The sequence below is a fragment of the Meriones unguiculatus genome, chromosome 9 (genome assembly GCF_030254825.1).
Source record: "Meriones unguiculatus strain TT.TT164.6M chromosome 9, Bangor_MerUng_6.1, whole genome shotgun sequence".
NCBI classification, from domain to species: Eukaryota; Metazoa; Chordata; class Mammalia; order Rodentia; family Muridae; genus Meriones; species Meriones unguiculatus.
The window spans coordinates 8,997,877-9,013,856 of NC_083357.1; the positions used below are offsets into that span (position 1 = coordinate 8,997,877).

The following is a 15,980-nucleotide window of genomic DNA, read 5'->3' on the forward strand; positions in this document are numbered from 1 at the left end:
TCGCAAAAGGGCAGCAACTTTGGAAAATAATTAGTTGGTTCCTCAAAAAGTCAAGAGTTACTATATAACTCACTTTCCTCTTCTGGGTATATTAAAACCCATTAGTTTTAAAACATACATTTACATAAAACCTTATGTTACACACTCTCTCCCAATTCCCTTAACCCATTTCATTTTCTGTGGCCATTCATGGTCAACTATAGTTCAAAATTATTAAATGAAAAACACCAGGAAAAAATATATATAATTTTTATTATTTATTTATTTATTTATTTTTGGTTTTTTGAGACAGGGCTTCTCTGTGTTGCCTTTGCTGTCCTGGGTAGCTTTGTAGACCAGGCTGGCCTTGAACTCAGAGATCGGACTGCCTCTGCCTCCTTGAGTGCTGGAACTAAGGCGTGCACCACTATGCCCAGCAATTCGTAAGTTTTAAACTGCACACCCTTCTGAGTGCTACGAGCTCTATAGCTGTCCCACTCTGTTCCTCCCGGAACATGAGTCAGCTGTTTTGCCAGCATGTCTATATAATATACTCGTCATTTACAGTCTGATACTCATTAGCAGCCATCTTGGCTACCACAGTATTGAGATGCTTGTGTTTAAGTCACTCTTACTTGATTTTAGAACAGTCTGAACATACAGGAGCAGTGATGCGGAAATTCAGACATGCCAAAGACAAGTCTTAAGATGGCTGCATAAGAGAAAAGATGAAAAGTTTCTAATTTGATAAAAAAATAAATTAGTTAAGATCTACAAGAAAAATAAACTGTGAAGAAGAAACTCCTGTTACACTTGCTGTGATACTTCAAGCTTTAAAAGCTATGGTTAGAATACGTAAGTGCTTAGGGTGCAAACCAATGAATTTGTGTAGGTAAATGCAGGAAAGAACATAAGCGGGGCTCAGTGCTAGCCTTGGTTTTCGCTGTCTACTGAGGGTCTTGCAGTATGGCCACCATCTCAGATAAGGAGATGATGAATGGGTAAACACATCTGGTGGGACAGTCCTTCCTGAGGGACTTGCGGAGGGAATGCTCTAAAACCCTTAGCTGCTCAAACTATACATTTATATACTATGTTCTTTTCTTTAAACACACACTCATGAGAAAAGACTAAGGCAAAGCCAAGCGTTAATAATCTAAGATAAAATTATTAAAACAACGTTATAATAAAAATTATGTAATACAGTCTCTCAAAATATCTTCTACCTTTACCTTTCCACTTACAGGCAGCATCTCATGGCTATATTTTGGCATATCTGAATTGCCAGCACCATGACTCCGGTGCTCTGGGCTATTACCACATAACATAAGAGTTACTGGACACAGCACTGTGACACTGTAACACTTGATCTGACAACTGACAACAATTGTTACCAAGTAATAAATGGTCTACTAGTGATGTGTATACAGTGTGGATTCACTGGGCAAAGCTGAACCCTGTGAAAGATTTCACCACACTATACAAAATGGTACATACTTTAAAACGAATGAATTGTTTACTTATAGTTTTCCATTTAACATTTTCAAACCATGGTTGCCTGCTGACAACAGGAGCCACAGAATTCAAAATCACAGATAAAAAGGGATTTCTGAATGTATAACTAAAGAAAATGTTAGTCATAAAAGGACTAAAAAATGAAATGAATCAACCCTGGAAATAAATTAAGTTGTTACATGCTGTATGAACAACTTATCTGAAACATTGAGAACAAGCAAACTCAGAGGCAGAAAGCAAGGTAGTGACTGTCAAGGACTGGGGGAAAGGAAGGAACAGACAGTTACTGGTTGTGTTGTAGGAGATGAAGTGTTCTAGAATTAAGACAGTAGTGTTCATTTTACAACTTTGTGACTGTTAAAAACTACTGGGTTATATCCTTACAGTGAATTTTACGGTATGTGAATTATATCTCAATCTAAAAATAACTCTCCCTAAAACAAAAAGAAAACAACAGCAACAACAAAAAGCCAGGTATGTTGGCACATACTGTAACTGAGGTTCTCAGGAGGAAGAAGCAGGAAGATCACTGCAAGTTCAAGACCACCCTGGGCTACAGAGCAAATCTTATGCCAACTACGTCTATATAGTGAGAGCCTGTCTTAATTCAACAAAATAACATATAAATAGTCCACACCACAGCCAAAGAGAGTTCTCTGGGCCCATCCTCCTCATTCAATGTCAGCACACAAGAACACATCTGGAACACCACCAAGAAAGACACAGGCTGAGACAAGATTTACTAGAGAGCCCCTTGACCTGCAAAAACAGCTGACAGTGCTATTACACTGTGTTGGTTCAAATTTATATTTAAACAAGGAGCTAACCCAGAGGTTCCCCCACCCCCTGAAGATGGGCATTGTCTCCTCTGAGTGGAATTTCAGTTGATGGAACTAGGAAGTAAAGTGCTACTGGCATCAAGTGGCTAGAGGCAGGGATGCTGCTAGACAGTTCAGGTCAGCCCTCAGCTCAGAACAGTGGGGCCAAGGTTGAGGGCCTGTATGAATCTAATGACAGGTCAATCACTTTTAAAATCCTCAGACTTGTACAACCTATGTGTATGTTGATATCAATACTTCCAAATATGTCCAAATAGCTCAGAGGCCATGCTTCAAACCAGAATCACAGAGTTAGGCTGGCCCCAGACTATTGCAGGAAAGCCTAGTTAAAAAAACATTCTAGGCCTTTCCTGGGTCAGAGTAGGGCAAACCTCAGGCAGGCAGTGGAAAATCTCTCCCCAAAGACACAACCTTAAGCAACAAATTACGCTTTCAAACAGACGTTCATCAGGGGTCACTCTTCAGTAGAGAATGGGAGTTTTGTGACACCCTCATGTAGACAGTGAGTTGTTTTTTTTTTTCCTATATAAGAGAAAAAAAATTACAAAGGGAGCTGGAATACAGACACAGTCTAACTATATATGGTTCCTTTCCAGCTTAATGGCAAGAGACTAGCCACATCACTAAATTCCAAATCTCCAGGATCTATTTAGTATTCCAAAAAAGGTCCAGGGCTCTTACTCTGCAATTTCAAGAAAGATTTATTTTAAAGAAGATACTTCCTATAAGGCAATCTTCATCATTTAAGGGGAAAATAATTAAATATTAAATGTTATCAGACAACCTTTTAAAGAAAACTGCTCTATGTAGTTTTTCATAGAAAACTACATCTATATGATCCTTCTTATACAACCAGAACCTTAGTCTATAAACTGTTTTACAACCTGTTCTCTTGTGGTTTTGTTTTTTTGTTTTTTGTTTTTTGGAAGGTAGAGGGTTGAGACTCACCATGTACCCTTGGCTGGCTTGGAGCTTACTATGTAGACCAGGCTGCATAAACTCACAAAGCTTCAGCTGCCTCTGCCTCCCAAGCGCTGGATCAAAGGTGTGCCCTTGCACAGCTAGGGCTTGATCTTACATATTATTTTCTCAAGACAATAGGTTCACAGCTATACCAATAGCATAATGTCCAGTTGCACAGCTGACCACGTTTTTGTTGCTCTGTTTATTTAACTGGAGAAAAGATTCTCATTATGTGGCCCTGGAAAATCGCAAACTCAGAGACTTGCCTGCTTCTACCTGCTGGAATTAGAGGCATGTGCCACCACGCCCAACTTTACTTGGATCTTTAAAGCAAATGTTGATGTGTAACCCAGGCTGGCTTTGAACTACAGCCTGGAAAGTGCTGGAACTTCAGGTGTGTGCCATTATACCCGGCCTCACTTAATGGCTTAATTTTTCTTTTTCTTCTTCTTCTTCTTTTTTTTTTTTTTTAAAGAAATTTCTTCCCAATGTGCCCAGTATCTTGCTTCAAATCTTGCAATGATCACATCTGCCCACAGACCCTTTTATAGCTACCCTATTGCTCCTGAGTATACGCTCTCAGAAGCAAACTGTTAGTGGCTTTTGATAGTTTTGCTTCACACTGCTAAACTACCCTTCCTATGGTCTGATAACTTAATTATTTTTCACTTCTCATCATTTCTGGGACACGGTCTTGCACTATAGCTCTGGACAGTCACTAACTAATGATCCCTCTGCTCAGCAGGATTTATTCTGGCACATCATTCTCTACCCAGAAGGGAGAGCAGAGCTGCTCTATGATGCATTCTCCCATACAAGGAAGGTGTGTACCCTCAGCTTCAATACACTGGCAGTGAGGGTGTCCATCAAGGGCCCCATGATGGCAATTCTTTGATTAAGAATGACTAATTCCGAGGTGAAGAGATGGCTCAGCAGTTAAGAGTGCATACTGCACTTGCAGAGGACCCAAATTCAGTTCCTTGGGTGGCTCACAACCACCTGTAATTCGAGCTCCAGGGGAACCCACATCCTCTTCTGGTTTACATGGTATTTACACTGAGAAGTTTATACCCCAGATAATAACTACAGAGCACTATATAAAAGATAATCTCAAAAGCAGGAAAGAATGACTAATTCCTTTGTTGGTACTGAGTCTAAGCCTATATGACAACAATAAGCCTATGATGGGTTTGTCCAATTTATTTGTTCCTAATCTAGCCTCATCCATTTGGAGGAAAATCTACCTTAAAAACCATGGGTTATTTTTGCAAAATAAAATGTCCTTGGAGTGGGGGGGCCTCTCCACTCTGATGCTTGCCTTTGGATCCTGTTCCCCTAACTGGGCTGCCTTGTCTGGCTTCTGTGGGAGGAGATGCACTTGGGCAGGCTGGAACCCATGGGAGACCTCCTTCTGTGAGGAGAAGGAGGGGGGGAAGTGGAGGGAGAAGTATGTGACGGGGCTGGGGGCGCTGAGAGGAGATGGGGGAGGGCTGTGATCAGGATATAAAGTGAATACACAAATTAATGGTGAAAAGAAAACGTTCTATAGTGGAAGAAAATACATGGCCAGTCTGATTTAACATAAACCCACCAACACAACTGTGACTGTGCGCTACCTCACCTTCATCCTCTACCGTCTGACCTCAGAGCGAAGGCCCAGTCTCCTCAAAGCCGAGCTCTAGGGCTTGAGCTTTGGAGGCTGTGGGCTCACAGGCAAGGCTGAAAACCCAAAAGGAACTTACATAGAAGTGAAAATGCAGGAAGTGAGCCAAAACCCTGGGTGCCACCTCAGGGAAGGCAGCCAGCAGGGTCTGGAGGTACGCCTCCAGGTCCTTCTCCCTCTTCTCCACCAGGCTTCTGGAGTTCTTGCCGATTATCTTTTTGGGTGGAAGTAGAGTTTTGTCAATTTTTCTCTCTGCGACAAGCTGTAAGAAAGCACAAGCACATTGACCATAAACCAAAACACTCTGTAAGTACATAAGATCGGGACCAGCAGTTATCATGTCTTCTGCAGCCACTCTTGTTAGCAGTACCACGATTAGTGTTCCAACTAATGTACCCAGGATTCGGCCTTTTCAGATCCAAGTAGTACTGGAAATACTAATATAACTCCCAGTGAGAAATTTCATCGTCAGCCTTTGGGGGCATTCAGAAAAGCCGTGCTTATGGCCCCTGAAGTTTAAAAGCAAAGGAGCTTGTGCTGCAGCTCTAAGACACTCTCACTGAAAATGTCCCACAGAAAAGCAGTTCTTTCTAAAAGCAAAGGAAAAGACATAATCTCAATCTGTTACTAGTCAGTAAACATATACTTCCTGGGAAAAGCTCAAACCTGTACCCTCCTCAGGAGACTATCTTACATCTAAGATGTATGGCAATTTTAAAATCAAAATTTAAATATACCGCCCACAGACTGCCTCATACTGGGGCTGAAGTCCTAGGACCAACTAGTTCTTCTGCCAGCTGCATTAAGAAACCGATTAACAGATGGAATAGGGGCCATGAGATGGCTCTTCTGCTAAAGGAGCTTGCTGCCAAGTCTGATGACCTGAGTTCAATTTCTGGGGCATATATGGCGGGAAGAGAACCAGCTCTCGCAGACCTCTATACACACAAACACACAGACACACACAATGTGGTTTTTTTTTGTTTTTTTTTTTTTTTTTTTTTTTTTACAAGTAAGGGTTTCTCTGTGTAGTCCTGGTTGTTCTGAAACTCACTTGGTAGACCAGGCTGGCCTCAAACTTAGAGAGATCCACCTGCCTTTGCCTCCCAAGTGGTGCTGGAAGTAAAGGCATGTACCATTATCCCTGCCCATAAATAAATTTATTGAAAACTTGCAAACAATGGATGCAGAAGCAGTTTTGCCCTAAAATTAATGTGTAGCACAATAGAGATCTGGTCCCCAAACTCCTAGTCCCTGAGATACAGGTTCCCAGCTCTTAAGATTACCTTTTCGTGTAGGTCATGAAAGTCACTGTAACGGTGCTTGATCGTCCACTCATGGTTGCCATCAGTAACCCGTATGATATAAACCTAAAGGGAAAAATGATATCTTGTGGCAAGGGAACCCTGCCCCATAAGACCCCACTCCTCAAGAAGCCAGAGTCCGGCATCCTTCCACATCCGGCGTGCGCCCAGCCTTCCTCAGCCTCCTCCACAGCCCTGCGAGGTCAGAGGCAAAGCTGTGGCTTCTATTATCGGGAAGGAATGGAGAAGGTGACTAGCCCAATAGACCTTAGATTTTTAACTCCTGTCTCCATGTAATTCCAAACCCAATGTGCGCTGTAGGCAAGGCTGCCCCTTCTAAGGAAGAGCCCAGTTTGGCAGGACCAGTGTCTCTGCTATACATCTTTTCAGGTACTCTGACTCCATCCTGGAAGCAGGTCTTCAGTCAGCCTTTTCCACTGGCTGTGGTTTTGACTTCTGCTGCTAAACCAGGAGTCAAGGCACCGCCATGCTCCCAGAGGCAGCAGTGGTTCAATCAGCCTTAGCAGAAGGGAATGAGGTTTTGGTAGTTAGGAAAACCTGGGTTCAACATCTGGCTATCCCATTTCCTGGGTGTGGCTTGTGTGCCACTTATGTAAGTGACTGGAGGCCTAGTTCTCTCTGGGCCTCAATTCCTCCATTTTAAAACCTGGTAGGATTAAGGATCAGGTAAAGCAGTAAAGGATTTGTGCAGGCCTAACACCTAACAAAAGACAGGTATGTTAATAACATCCAACGCAGCACTCCCGGGGACAAATGACGATGCTCAGCTTGCTCTGACATTTAGAGGAAGGACAAAGCCCCCAATGGGAAAAGCCTCTACTGACTGCAGCTAGTCATAGGTGAGTGACCTCATCCCTTAACTAGATCAAGTCCCATGGTCCTAGCTTCCCCACCTCTGTCTGAAGCAGGGAAAGGAGAGTGGAAATAGTCAACTAGCCTAATTTCTCTGACCCCCGAAGCAGCCATTTCTCCAGCGCCAGCCTGTTGCTCCAGAAGGAGCCACTAGCCAAAATTTCACTGAGACAGTTTCCCTTCCTTACAGGAGGAAAAAAGAGCAAGAATAGCCCTCAGGATCCAGTATTAGGATGGGAGCCAGCTGGGTGAGGCAAAGGCAGGCTAAGGCCCTTACCTCTCTGTCCACCTTTCTGGGAACAAAGGACAAGGAGACAGGGAGGTGCTCAGTGAGCCCTCACCACAGAACAAGTTTTCACCTGGCAGCCCGCCTACCAGGCTCACAGGCCTAGCATCCAACCCTATCCAGTCCCAAGAGAGCTTCTAACACCATCACCTTAACTACCTTCCTTTTTTGTCGGTCTCCCTTGTAGCCTACAAGGATTATGTCAGAAACTCACTGTCTCTCTTCCCTAAACCATAAAACCCCCGTAAGGTTTGTAGGTCTTGTACTTCAGCCCCGAGGTAACTTCTCTTTTCTGCACGGCTGGCTGGGGTCCATTCCTTTCCCACCAGACCCTCGAGGGCCTATTTTTCCCATATCCCTCCCTCACTTCTCTGGGTTGATCTGGACTGCGACTGGATGAGGGTGGAGAACAAAATCCGCCGCCTGGCCGTCACCACCTGAGGATCCCTGTCCCTTAGTTCCATTTATCAGAGACCTGCCAAGAGATGTCTCTGAGGCTGACATCTCTTCTTGCCTGGAGGATCTAGAGGGACTCCTCCTCCTCCTCCCCTCCTCCCCAGGTGCTCCTTTGGCCCCTGATTCCTCCAACACAAGTGTCCTTTTCTGGCTGCGCACCCTTTTCTCCAACCCCCCTCCCCGCGCCCCGCCCTAGAGCCTGCTCCAAGACCCCTGCGCCCCAGCCCCTTCCTCCGAATACCCCATTTCTAGGGCTCCCTCGTCGCCATCGCAGAACCTTCTACCTACTCAGCGGATGTGCGACCCAGACCCCTCCTCAGAGCCCCCGACTTGAACTCCGGGTTCCAGGCGCTAAACCCGCCTCGGGTGCCCGCGTCCCCCAGCACACCGTGTAAGTGTCCACGAGCTCGGAACCCACGACGCGCGCTTCCTTGGCCGGCTCGGCCTCTCGTTCGGGCCCGAAGCTGAGTACCGCGGCCGCCATGTTGCGGGCTCCGCGGCTGCCGACGCCCGGCGCGGAGTGGCAGCAGCAGGGGGCGGGGTCAGCGTCCCACCGCCCCCCGGCCCCCGCTGCCCCCCGCCCGCGCCCGAGCCCGCGCCGCCATCTTGGCCCCGCTGCTTTTTCGCGTCCTCGCCCCGCCCCTCGCCTGTAGCTGACAGTCCCGCCAATGGCACGCATGCGCAGCTCCCGCGGGCTTGCATCATTTGCCTTTTGTATACCTGTGTAGCTTCTGTCGTCTCAGGCCGTTGTGGTTATTGTCCCCTGGGCCTCAAGTAACGGAAGGCAGAGGTCTGGGGCCTTCTGAACCCTCCGAAGTCAGTCTGCTTCTCCTGGCCTCAGTTTCCAGAGGTGACATTACTAGGGTCTTGCCTGGCTGTTAGGCTCACTCCCTGTGTAGCAAGAGCAAGGTGAAGAAGATACGAACTAGACTTAGAGCTGGGGCGTCTGTTGTTGCGTGTAGTGGTGGAGAACTGAGTGTGATGATCCTGCAGCGGTCAGCACCCCCACCCGTCACCTCACACCAGCGGCAGTGTGCTAGGCTGCAATCTCGGGGATGAAGAGAACCCTGATATTGATAGGGATCTTTAGGGATCCTTGTTGAAGCACAGAGCAAAGCTGACTCAGGTCCAAAGTGAATATTGATTGCTGTCCTTGTTGAGATGGAAAGTTGAGTTTGGCAGACCTGGCTGAAGGGCGGGCCAGCCCTTAGATGGGCCAGTGGCTTCTTCCCTTACCAGGCTCGTGTTTTACTCTGAACCTCACACAGGAGGCTTTTCTTGGCAAGGCTTGCACTGCCAGCCTGTTGGCATGTTACCCTCTCCGGAGGGGTTTAATGCAGGGGTTCTCCAGTCAGCCTGATCTTAGGCAAGTACTGTCTATCCCAAAACCTCGTTTCCTAATCTGGAAAATGGGGTGGGGGGGTTATCGCCCTCATCTCTGATTGCATAGAACACTGAACTGTTTTTAGAGACCCGGCTGGCCTGGAGCCCACTACTTCACATTTCCCATCTGAGCCTGGGACATGTGTTTTCATTCACTCAAGAAATTTTGTCTAGGGCTGTTGAGACCTCATATATATAGCAAATTTGGGTGCTTGCTGCCAAGCCTGGAGACTTGGGTTCAGTCCTGGGAACCTAGGCAGCAGAGAGAGATAGATGACTCCTGCAGGTTGTCCTCTGACCTCCATGTGCACACGTAAATAAATGTAATAGTTTTTTTCTTAAGACTTCCCTGGGGGATCTGGGGAACCGGTGGCAAGAGAGCTGGTCCTTGCAGTCCTTCCTAACTCCTGGCCCTAGGCAGAGGATACAGGGACTCTGGCCAGCCTGAGATTACAGGAGCCAGGGGAGGGGGTGGAGGATAATACAGGCAGTGGTGGGCTGGGCTGGGAATGCAGCAGGAGGTGGAGGGAGGCAGGGCTATTTAAGCCCAGGCTGAGGGCCGGCTGGCTGGCAACCCCAAGTAGCCTGTCCTGCGAGCTGCCACCAGCATGGATGACATCTACAAAGCTGCGGTGAGAGATGAGCCTTAAAAGGGTTAGGGTGGGTAGGTCCACTGGGGGCTTATTCAGCTCAGAATGGGTAAGTGCAGGGGTGCCCTAGGGAAGTGATAGAAAACTCAAAAGAGTGCCCACACATCTTTAGCCCAGCCCCTCAAGGGAATAGTGTGGCTGACGTTTGTGGGGAACAGAAAAGGTAAGAGTCTTGGGGTCTGAAGAGGGGCTGTCCAGGTGGCTAGAGGGTGTCTTCGCAGCTCTTAGCATCCTGTGTCTCCCTGTTTCTAAATGTCTAGTCTGTCACTGTCTTGACTCCACCTCTGTATTTGTGTTTCCATTCTTTAGCTCTTTTGGTCTTTCTCAAGGTCTTTCCATCTCCGACCCTTCCTGTCTCTCTGAGTCCCTGTCTCCAGAACGCCCCACCCCATTTCTGCTTCTCATAGTCTGCCATGCTCCTCTGGCCCCTTAGCTGGCTGAAGGTGGGAGGTGATTGTGAGGAGGGCTGCAGAACTTGAATTCTGGGATGGGCAAGGTGCTTTGAAGGTCCAGGCCTGGGGAGAGGTAGGAACAGAGAGTTGAAACCTCAGTTCCTGTAAAGTCTGGCAGGCTCAGGGGTTAGGTAGGAGTCAGGGCTAGAGAACAGTCACCCCAGTACTCTGCGATATCCTGGGGACACTGAGGGGTTTTTTATATGACCTCTCTACCTGCTCCAGAAACAAGAAAATCCTAGCAAACAGCTGTTCCCAGGGAATTCTCCCCACACCCCCAGAATATAGCCCCACTTGTGAGCAGGGAAGGGCTACAGCTGGTTCCTATGGCATCCTTGCCTATCTTGTAGGAGTCTGTGGAGCTGAAGTTGGGGGTGACCCTCCACCCAGTGCCCATACAAGGCCTGGCGGGGCTTGGGACTAATTTTGGCTCCTGAGGCAGCACCAGTAGGCCAGGGGGCCAGATAACACCGCCCCACCCCTTGCATACCAAAGTCCCCAGAACAATCACCAGGTTTAACTTTGTCCCCCTTTAAAAATAGCTCAGTGGCCACCCTGGTCAGGTTACAGAGGGTGGCTTTGCTCGCCCCCACATTAGTTTTATTGTCTCAACCTGAGGGACAGCTGTCTCTTAGGCCATGCAGCTTAAGTTTCATTAGGATGATCTAAAGGACATGGAATGGTCATTGAGTATTGTTACTCAGGACACCTTGGTCCTGGGAGGGGTGTCTGTCACCTTGGCCCCTTTGCCCAGCCTCTGGGAAACCGGATGGTTCCCCTTAGGGCTTTGGGGGCAGTAAGGGAGGACTGGAGGCTTTCTCTGTAGCCTGGGAGCATATGCAGCAGTCTCCACTAAGGCCTGAGGCTCTGGGTCCTGAGTTCCTTTTCCTCTCTAGGTAGAGCAGTTGACAGAAGAGCAGAAGAATGGTAAGTGCGTTCCACTGAGTGACAGTGGGGCTGACTGGAGGGAAAGTGGGGATGCCTTTCCAAGAAAGAACCCCAGATTAGAGGTCACAGTCTGAGGGCTTTCTTTGCTATTACCTCAGAGGGGGGGGGGATTTTCTGGTGGCCGCAGGGACCTGGATTTCTAGTGTCCTGGATGCTGATCTCCTTACCCTACCATTGGACACAGAGTTCAAGGCTGCCTTTGACATCTTTGTCCTGGGAGCGGAGGATGGCTGCATCAGCACCAAGGAGCTGGGCAAGGTGATGAGGATGCTGGGCCAGAACCCCACACCAGAGGAGCTGCAGGAGATGATCGACGAAGTGGACGAGGACGGTGAGCCCCTTCACTGGCCCCAGTCTCCACACTCACTGGTGCAGGAGCCATTTTTTCCTCCAAACCTTAAACATCTCATCCAGAAACCCGGCAAATAGCTCATGCCTGTATACACCCAAGAAGGCTGAGACAGCAGGACTGATAGGAGTTTGAAGCCACATAGATTGGGCCACATAGAGAGCTCCAGGCCAGCTTGGACTACAGAGCAAAATTCTGTCTCAAACAAGAAGAGTGGGCAGATGAACACACTAGCCCTATAGTGTTTGTGTGGGGAGGGCACACAAGCACTGGGCACTAACCATGTTCTCTCTCCCGCCCTGCTGTTTACCCACAGGCAGTGGCACAGTGGACTTTGATGAGTTCCTTGTCATGATGGTTCGGTGCATGAAGGACGACAGCAAAGGGAAGTCTGAGGAGGAGTTGTCGGATCTCTTCAGAATGTTTGACAAGTGAGAACATGCTTGGCTTTTGACCCTGACCCAAACGGAGAGGGGAAAGGGGAAGTCTCAGCTCGGTAGTGGTGCCGTACATTTTTAATCCCAGCCCTTGGGAGGCAGAAGCAGGTGGCTTTCTGTGAGGTGGAGGCCAGCCTGGTCTACAGAGGGAGTTCGAGGACAGCCAGGGCTACACAGAGAAACCCTGTCTAGAAAAAACAAAAGCAAACAGAAACAAACAAAGAAAGAAAGAGAGAGAGAGGTAATCTCAGATCCAATCTGTCTCCCATCCTCTGTGATGAGACACGGGAATGCCCATCTCCTGGTGTCCCTGTCTTGCCTCCTGGCGTTGTATGTGTGGGGTACCATTTCTCCTTCTCCTCCACCCTCTCCTGAGCACTGAGGTTCCCTGGCCCTCTCTGTAGAAATGCTGATGGCTACATTGACTTGGATGAACTGAAGATGATGCTGCAGGCTACAGGAGAGACCATTACAGAAGATGACATTGAAGAGCTCATGAAGGATGGTGACAAAAACAATGATGGCCGAATTGACTATGACGGTTAGTGGGGGGGAGGACCGGATCCCCTGCTTGCTCCTCCTCTGCCCAGATCCTACCTTGGACCCACACATGGTTCTCTTTCCACAGAGTTCCTGGAATTCATGAAGGGTGTGGAGTAGACCCTGAGGTGCACTTACCCCTGCCTGTTCTCCTCTCCGGCCAGACCCTGTGGTAAGGTGCAACTGGGTTCTCTAGACTCTGAACCTGGTTGTGTCCTTGAACCTTGGCCCCTCTGGACTCTCTCCCCATTTCCTGTCCTGGGAAATTCAAATAAATCCTTGCTCCCCAGAGGCCTGGTATCTTGCTCTGATTTTCTGGGGTCATAATCTTTTTCTCATGGTTCCCTCCTGCCCGCTGTCCCCATCTCTTATCAGGCTGGTTGCAGAGCCGGTGTTCTGACCTTTCGTCCCACCTTCTGCTGGAGGGCTTTCATTAGGTCAGAGATACCTGCCTTCTAACAAGCTCCTGCAGTTTGTGAAAGGTGTGAGGTAGAAACTGACCTTCACTCAGTTGTCCACTCCTGCACTTCGACTCTAGCAGACTCTGGGATGAGGGTAAACTGCCAGGCTCAGCCAGTACAGCAGCCAACAGATACCCTCTCAGCTGGGAGCAGTTTGCTCAGTGGACTCCTTGGCACAGCAACCTCTCCATCCTGGTTGGAATGAAGCTAAATCTTGTGAGACCCAGCAGGCTTGTGGTACTATTTTCCCATGGCCTTGTGTTTTCCAGAAATACTGACTCCTTTGAGGAGCACTGGTTTGCCCCACACCCTATCACTCATTTTCAGACGAGGACCCAATGGCTCAGAGAGGCAAATCAGGAGGACTCCACCTTGCAGCCTACCAAAGACTCTGCCTGACAGACCAGGTTCAAATGGACCTACTGTCTAGTTCCGGCCCTCTGAGGCTGGCGTCCCATCACCTACCTGGTCTTTTTCCCTGACAGAAAATGAAGGCCTGATGTCTGGTGACATCCCCGGCTTAGAGGTGGTGGTGGTGGTGGTGGTGGTTTGTGTGTGTGTGTGTGTGTGTGTGTGTGTGTGTGTGTGTGTGGTGTACGGGGCAAGTCAGAACTGCAGCCAAAACAGTGACTGCGGGGTGGGGCAGTTGGGGGTTTTAAGGAAGTGGAGGTGTTGGGAGCAGTGCTTTCAGGAGAAACAGCTGATACTGACGAGCAGGCTTCAGCCGGAACACCAGCAGCTGTCTTGCTCCGCCCTGCCACTGTGCTGCCTCCGCACCTGTGCCCCAGCCCTAGCATTCTCCAGACAGGCTGCACATTCCACAGGCAGTCTTGGAATTCTAGACATGCTTTGGGCCAGGCAGGAGCTGCTAGGAGTTCCCAGTTCCTGCAGAGCCACGGAAGGAGTGGAGAGAGGGGTCCCCATGGGCCTGCCCCTGGGAATGGGAACTGGAGACCTTGGATTCCTATGAAGACACCCGGAATGACCCTGCAAGGATGATGTCCCGGAGGAGGAGGAGCCACAGTGGTGGTGAGACCTGCCTGCGCATCATTCGATGGCCTATCCACACACCCTGTCTGCAGCGTAGGGTCAGAAGTTGCGGTGTATCAGAGTGAGGCCCTGCTCATAATCTCATGGATTTTCTAGCCAGCTCCTGGAAACGGAAAGGCAAAGGAATTCAGAGAGGAAAGCAGAATGGCGTGGTGGACTGACATAAAGTCTTCTTGGAATATTTCCTACAAGAGGTGGTTTTGAGCAGGACCCCAAAGAACACCAGCGGAACAGCTGTGCGGTGCATGGGGAAAGACTTGAAATGAAGGAAGGAAGCATCGGGACAGAAGCTGAGCCCCAGCTGCCTCAGGAAGAGGGGGCCGTGCCAGGCAGGCCTCCTGTTCTATAGTGCCCAGAGAATGGTCCGCAGGAGTCTGCCTTTGATTTATAAATGAGTTTATTAAACGTGTAGCAATCGGAAGTAAAAGAATGAATAATGAGTCACAGATAGAGAAGCAGAAGCTAGCTGGACACTATCAAACCAGTTACTCAGGACATGCAGCAGAGATGCTCTCTCCGCCCCACCGAGAGAGCAGACGGAGAGCAATACCATCAAGTTAGAGATGCCATCCGGCCAAAATCAACTGGGGAAGTCCCCTATAGGCAGGCCTCTGGAGTTCCCCATCCAGAGAGTCTTGGGTGGAGGAGACTGTCTCCTGGGTGATGCTGGCGAGGCTTCTGAGTAAAAGAACACAGTGGCAGGTAGATCTCTTCAAATCAGGTTCTCACAACATCCAGTAGAATCCGACGGGACAAGCTGAAGCAGTCAGTAGTTCCCCCTGCACTTTCTTCCTTCCCTCTGCTTCATCCTCACTGCAGGCGCTTTCACATTAGAGGATTAAATAGTAGTGATGTCAGCTGGAACCACTTGACCTGGCTGTTCTCGAGGACACAGTGCTTTTTACCGATACGGTATATGTTACACACTCCTGAGCATCCGGCCCACTCGAGGAGCCAGGCACTCTTGGGGGTGCAGAAGGAGAAGGGCTGTGAGAGGGCCAGGAGGCCTGCCAGCGCTGTGTGAGAAGGCGGGGTGGCCTGAGTAAAGGGGCACAAAAGGTGCTGGGTTCAGGGGCCATTTTGAAACTAGTATAGGTAAAAGTTGCCAAAGGCTCAAACTTGAGAGGACTAGGGACTCCAGGGTAACCCTTAGAGTTCTAGTCACACACACGTGAGGTACAGGTTTAGATCAGAGGTATTGGGGATGGAGGTTTCTTTGTATCCAGTTTGGTATTTATCTTTTTATGAAATTCTAGACATTCAAACAATGTTTTAGAAATAGCACAAAATACTCCCATTTTCAGGCCAGGTAGATGCCTCAGTGGGTAAAGGCACCTGCTGCCAAGCTGGATGACATGAGTTCAATCCCTCGAGCCCAGATGACAACAGTGTTGTTACTTGGGCTGTTTTACTCTTCTGTTCCCTTCTCATCACATGGAGAGCTAGCCTTCCCCAGAGGGATGCTGGGAGTAGTTTTGCAAGTTGTTCTCTGACCTTCACACGTGCGGTTTCAGCACAAAAGCAGATCTGTCATGAAGTTCCATCTTTGTCCATTAGGTGGCATAGGGCATCTGTACTAGGCTCACCGTTTTGAATCTTCAGAGTCCCTTTGGGTCTGCGGCTGGCAGCAAGGGTCCTTTAGGAAAGATCTACATATTGCTATCTAGACTGGGAAACTGAGGAAGAAAAAGGGAAAGGAATGGATGGAGAGGGAGCAAAGAGTAGGAAACATGATTGGGTCCACACACTTGAGTATGGATTTCCAGGCTCTGTCACAGGTTCTCTCTGAGATGTAACATACACTGGCTGCCCACCCCACATGCCTGTCCTGA

General features: G+C 48.6%; 2 protein-coding genes across 4 annotated transcripts in view; one reads left to right on the forward strand and one right to left on the reverse strand.

The window, feature by feature from the left end:
• The window catches only part of Nisch (nischarin), a 35,695-nt gene extending 27,164 nt beyond the window's left edge, over positions 1-8,531 (reverse strand). The window contains exons 1-3 of one of the 3 annotated variants that reach the window (XM_060390841.1): positions 8,267-8,519; positions 6,246-6,329; positions 5,039-5,221 (exon numbers count right to left, since the gene is read on the reverse strand). In XM_060390841.1, the coding sequence (XP_060246824.1) occupies positions 5,039-5,221; positions 6,246-6,329; positions 8,267-8,362 (363 nt within the window). In that variant the 5' untranslated portion in view covers positions 8,363-8,519. Of the gene's footprint in view, positions 1-5,038; positions 5,222-6,245; positions 6,330-8,266 lie in introns of all 3 variants that reach the window. The other 2 variants (XM_021635225.2, XM_021635224.2) reach the window with 2 other exon arrangements.
• A 1,230-nt stretch (positions 8,532-9,761) lies between these two features.
• Positions 9,762-12,928, forward strand: Tnnc1 (troponin C1, slow skeletal and cardiac type). Its single transcript, XM_021635243.2, has 6 exons — positions 9,762-9,893; positions 11,260-11,290; positions 11,496-11,642; positions 11,977-12,091; positions 12,502-12,638; positions 12,726-12,928. The coding sequence occupies exons 1-6, from the start codon at positions 9,870-9,872 to the stop codon at positions 12,755-12,757; spliced, it is 486 nt and encodes a 161-aa protein (XP_021490918.1). The 5' UTR covers positions 9,762-9,869; the 3' UTR covers positions 12,758-12,928.
• Positions 12,929-15,980: the final 3,052 nt, after the last annotated feature.

Coding starts and splice junctions, on each gene's coding strand:
- Tnnc1 (XM_021635243.2), top strand. CDS start 9,870: ATGGATGACATCTACAAAGCTGCG. Junction 9,894..11,259: donor ATGACATCTACAAAGCTGCG/GTGAGAGATGAG, acceptor TTTCCTCTCTAG/GTAGAGCAGTTGACAGAAGA. Junction 11,643..11,976: donor CGACGAAGTGGACGAGGACG/GTGAGCCCCTTC, acceptor GTTTACCCACAG/GCAGTGGCACAGTGGACTTT.